This window comes from Macrotis lagotis, chromosome X (genome assembly GCF_037893015.1).
Source record: "Macrotis lagotis isolate mMagLag1 chromosome X, bilby.v1.9.chrom.fasta, whole genome shotgun sequence".
NCBI classification, from domain to species: Eukaryota; Metazoa; Chordata; class Mammalia; order Peramelemorphia; family Peramelidae; genus Macrotis; species Macrotis lagotis.
Window position 1 is genome coordinate 624,731,580 of NC_133666.1, and position 1,213 is coordinate 624,732,792.

At 58.9% G+C, this 1,213-nt stretch overlaps 1 protein-coding gene across 1 annotated transcript; it reads left to right on the plus strand.

The window, feature by feature from the left end:
• On the plus strand, positions 1 to 1,138 carry LOC141500258 (ubiquitin-like protein 5). The gene is made up of 5 exons (XM_074203320.1): positions 1 to 103; positions 266 to 325; positions 444 to 527; positions 601 to 638; positions 1,016 to 1,138. Exons 2-5 carry the CDS (start codon positions 270 to 272, stop codon positions 1,057 to 1,059), a joined length of 222 nt encoding a protein of 73 aa, XP_074059421.1. The 5' UTR covers positions 1 to 103; positions 266 to 269; the 3' UTR covers positions 1,060 to 1,138.
• Positions 1,139 to 1,213: the final 75 nt, after the last annotated feature.

Below are 1,213 nucleotides of genomic sequence, written 5' to 3' on the forward strand. Positions count from 1 at the left end.
CCATGGCCACCCGCACAGAGGCTTCCGCTTCCGGTTTCCGGCGGCCGTAAAGCGCGGCGGTGTTGCGGTGCGAACGCAGCGAGCCTGGAGAGGCGGCGGCCTGGTGAGGGGCGGCCGGCGGGGGGCGGCCAGCTTGGGAGCGTGGAAACAGGGGCGGGGTGAGGGTGCCGGGGGTCCGCGCTCAGGGGCTCCCCGAGAGGGCGTGGGTGTCTGGGTGCCGGGCCTGCCCAGGCCCCCCCCCAATCTGATCCCTCCCGGTCCCCAGAGCCATGATCGAGGTTGTGTGTAACGACCGGCTGGGCAAGAAGGTCCGCGTCAAGTGCAAGTATCCTGCCGCGGGGGGGGGGCGTGGGGGGCAGCGGGGAGAGGGGCGGGGCAGCGGGGGGGGGGGGCTCGGCAGGGCTCGCCCCCTCCCCTTTTTTGCCTTAACTTTTGAACCCCAGCACCGACGACTCCATCGGAGACCTGAAGAAGCTGATCGCGGCTCAGACCGGCACCCGCTGGAACAAGATCGTCCTGAAGAAATGGTGAGCGCGGCCCGGGCGGGCCCGGGCGGGGGCTTGGGGGGGGCTTCTTGCTGAACCAACCTCTCCATCCCAGGTACACCATCTTCAAGGACCACGTGACTCTGGGAGACTGTATCCTTTATTTTTACCACTCTGAAGGCATCTGAGTTTTTTTTTTTAAATAAGGCTTTTGCAAGGCACTGGGGTTAAGTGGCTTGCCCAAGGCCTCACAGCTGGGTAATCATGACACCAGGGCCGGTGCTTTATCCACTGCGCCACCTAGCCCCCTGCATCCTATCTTTTGAGGAGTTGTCTGTGCAGATCCTTCCCCTGCCTCCCCGACACTGCTGATCTATCCATGAAGGAGCACAGAGAGATTAGTTCTGGGGGAGGGGGGGATTAGGAGGATTGCTTAGGAGAGAATTGGGGCACTCTTAGAGGGCAGGGGAGTGTGTTGGTGATCACGGCCAACAGTCCAACTGTTAAGATTCTCTGACTTTTACTCTCAGATGAGATCCACGATGGAATGAACCTGGAGCTTTATTACCAATAAGGGTAGCAATACCCCCTCCCCCAAATCTGCACCCCTCTTCTTTTTTTTAAAAGTCTAATAAAATAACTTAAATGCTGGTGCTGCTGTGTGTATTGAACTCTGTTTATCATGTAGCTAAAGTGGGAGTGTGAGGAGACAATGAGTCACGATTGAA

Coding starts and splice junctions, on each gene's coding strand:
- LOC141500258 (XM_074203320.1), top strand. CDS start 270: ATGATCGAGGTTGTGTGTAACGACCGGCTGGGCAAGAAGGTCCGCGTC. Junction 528..600: donor AAGATCGTCCTGAAGAAATG/GTGAGCGCGGCC, acceptor TCTCCATCCCAG/GTACACCATCTTCAAGGACC. Junction 639..1,015: donor CCACGTGACTCTGGGAGACT/GTATCCTTTATT, acceptor TTTTACTCTCAG/ATGAGATCCACGATGGAATG.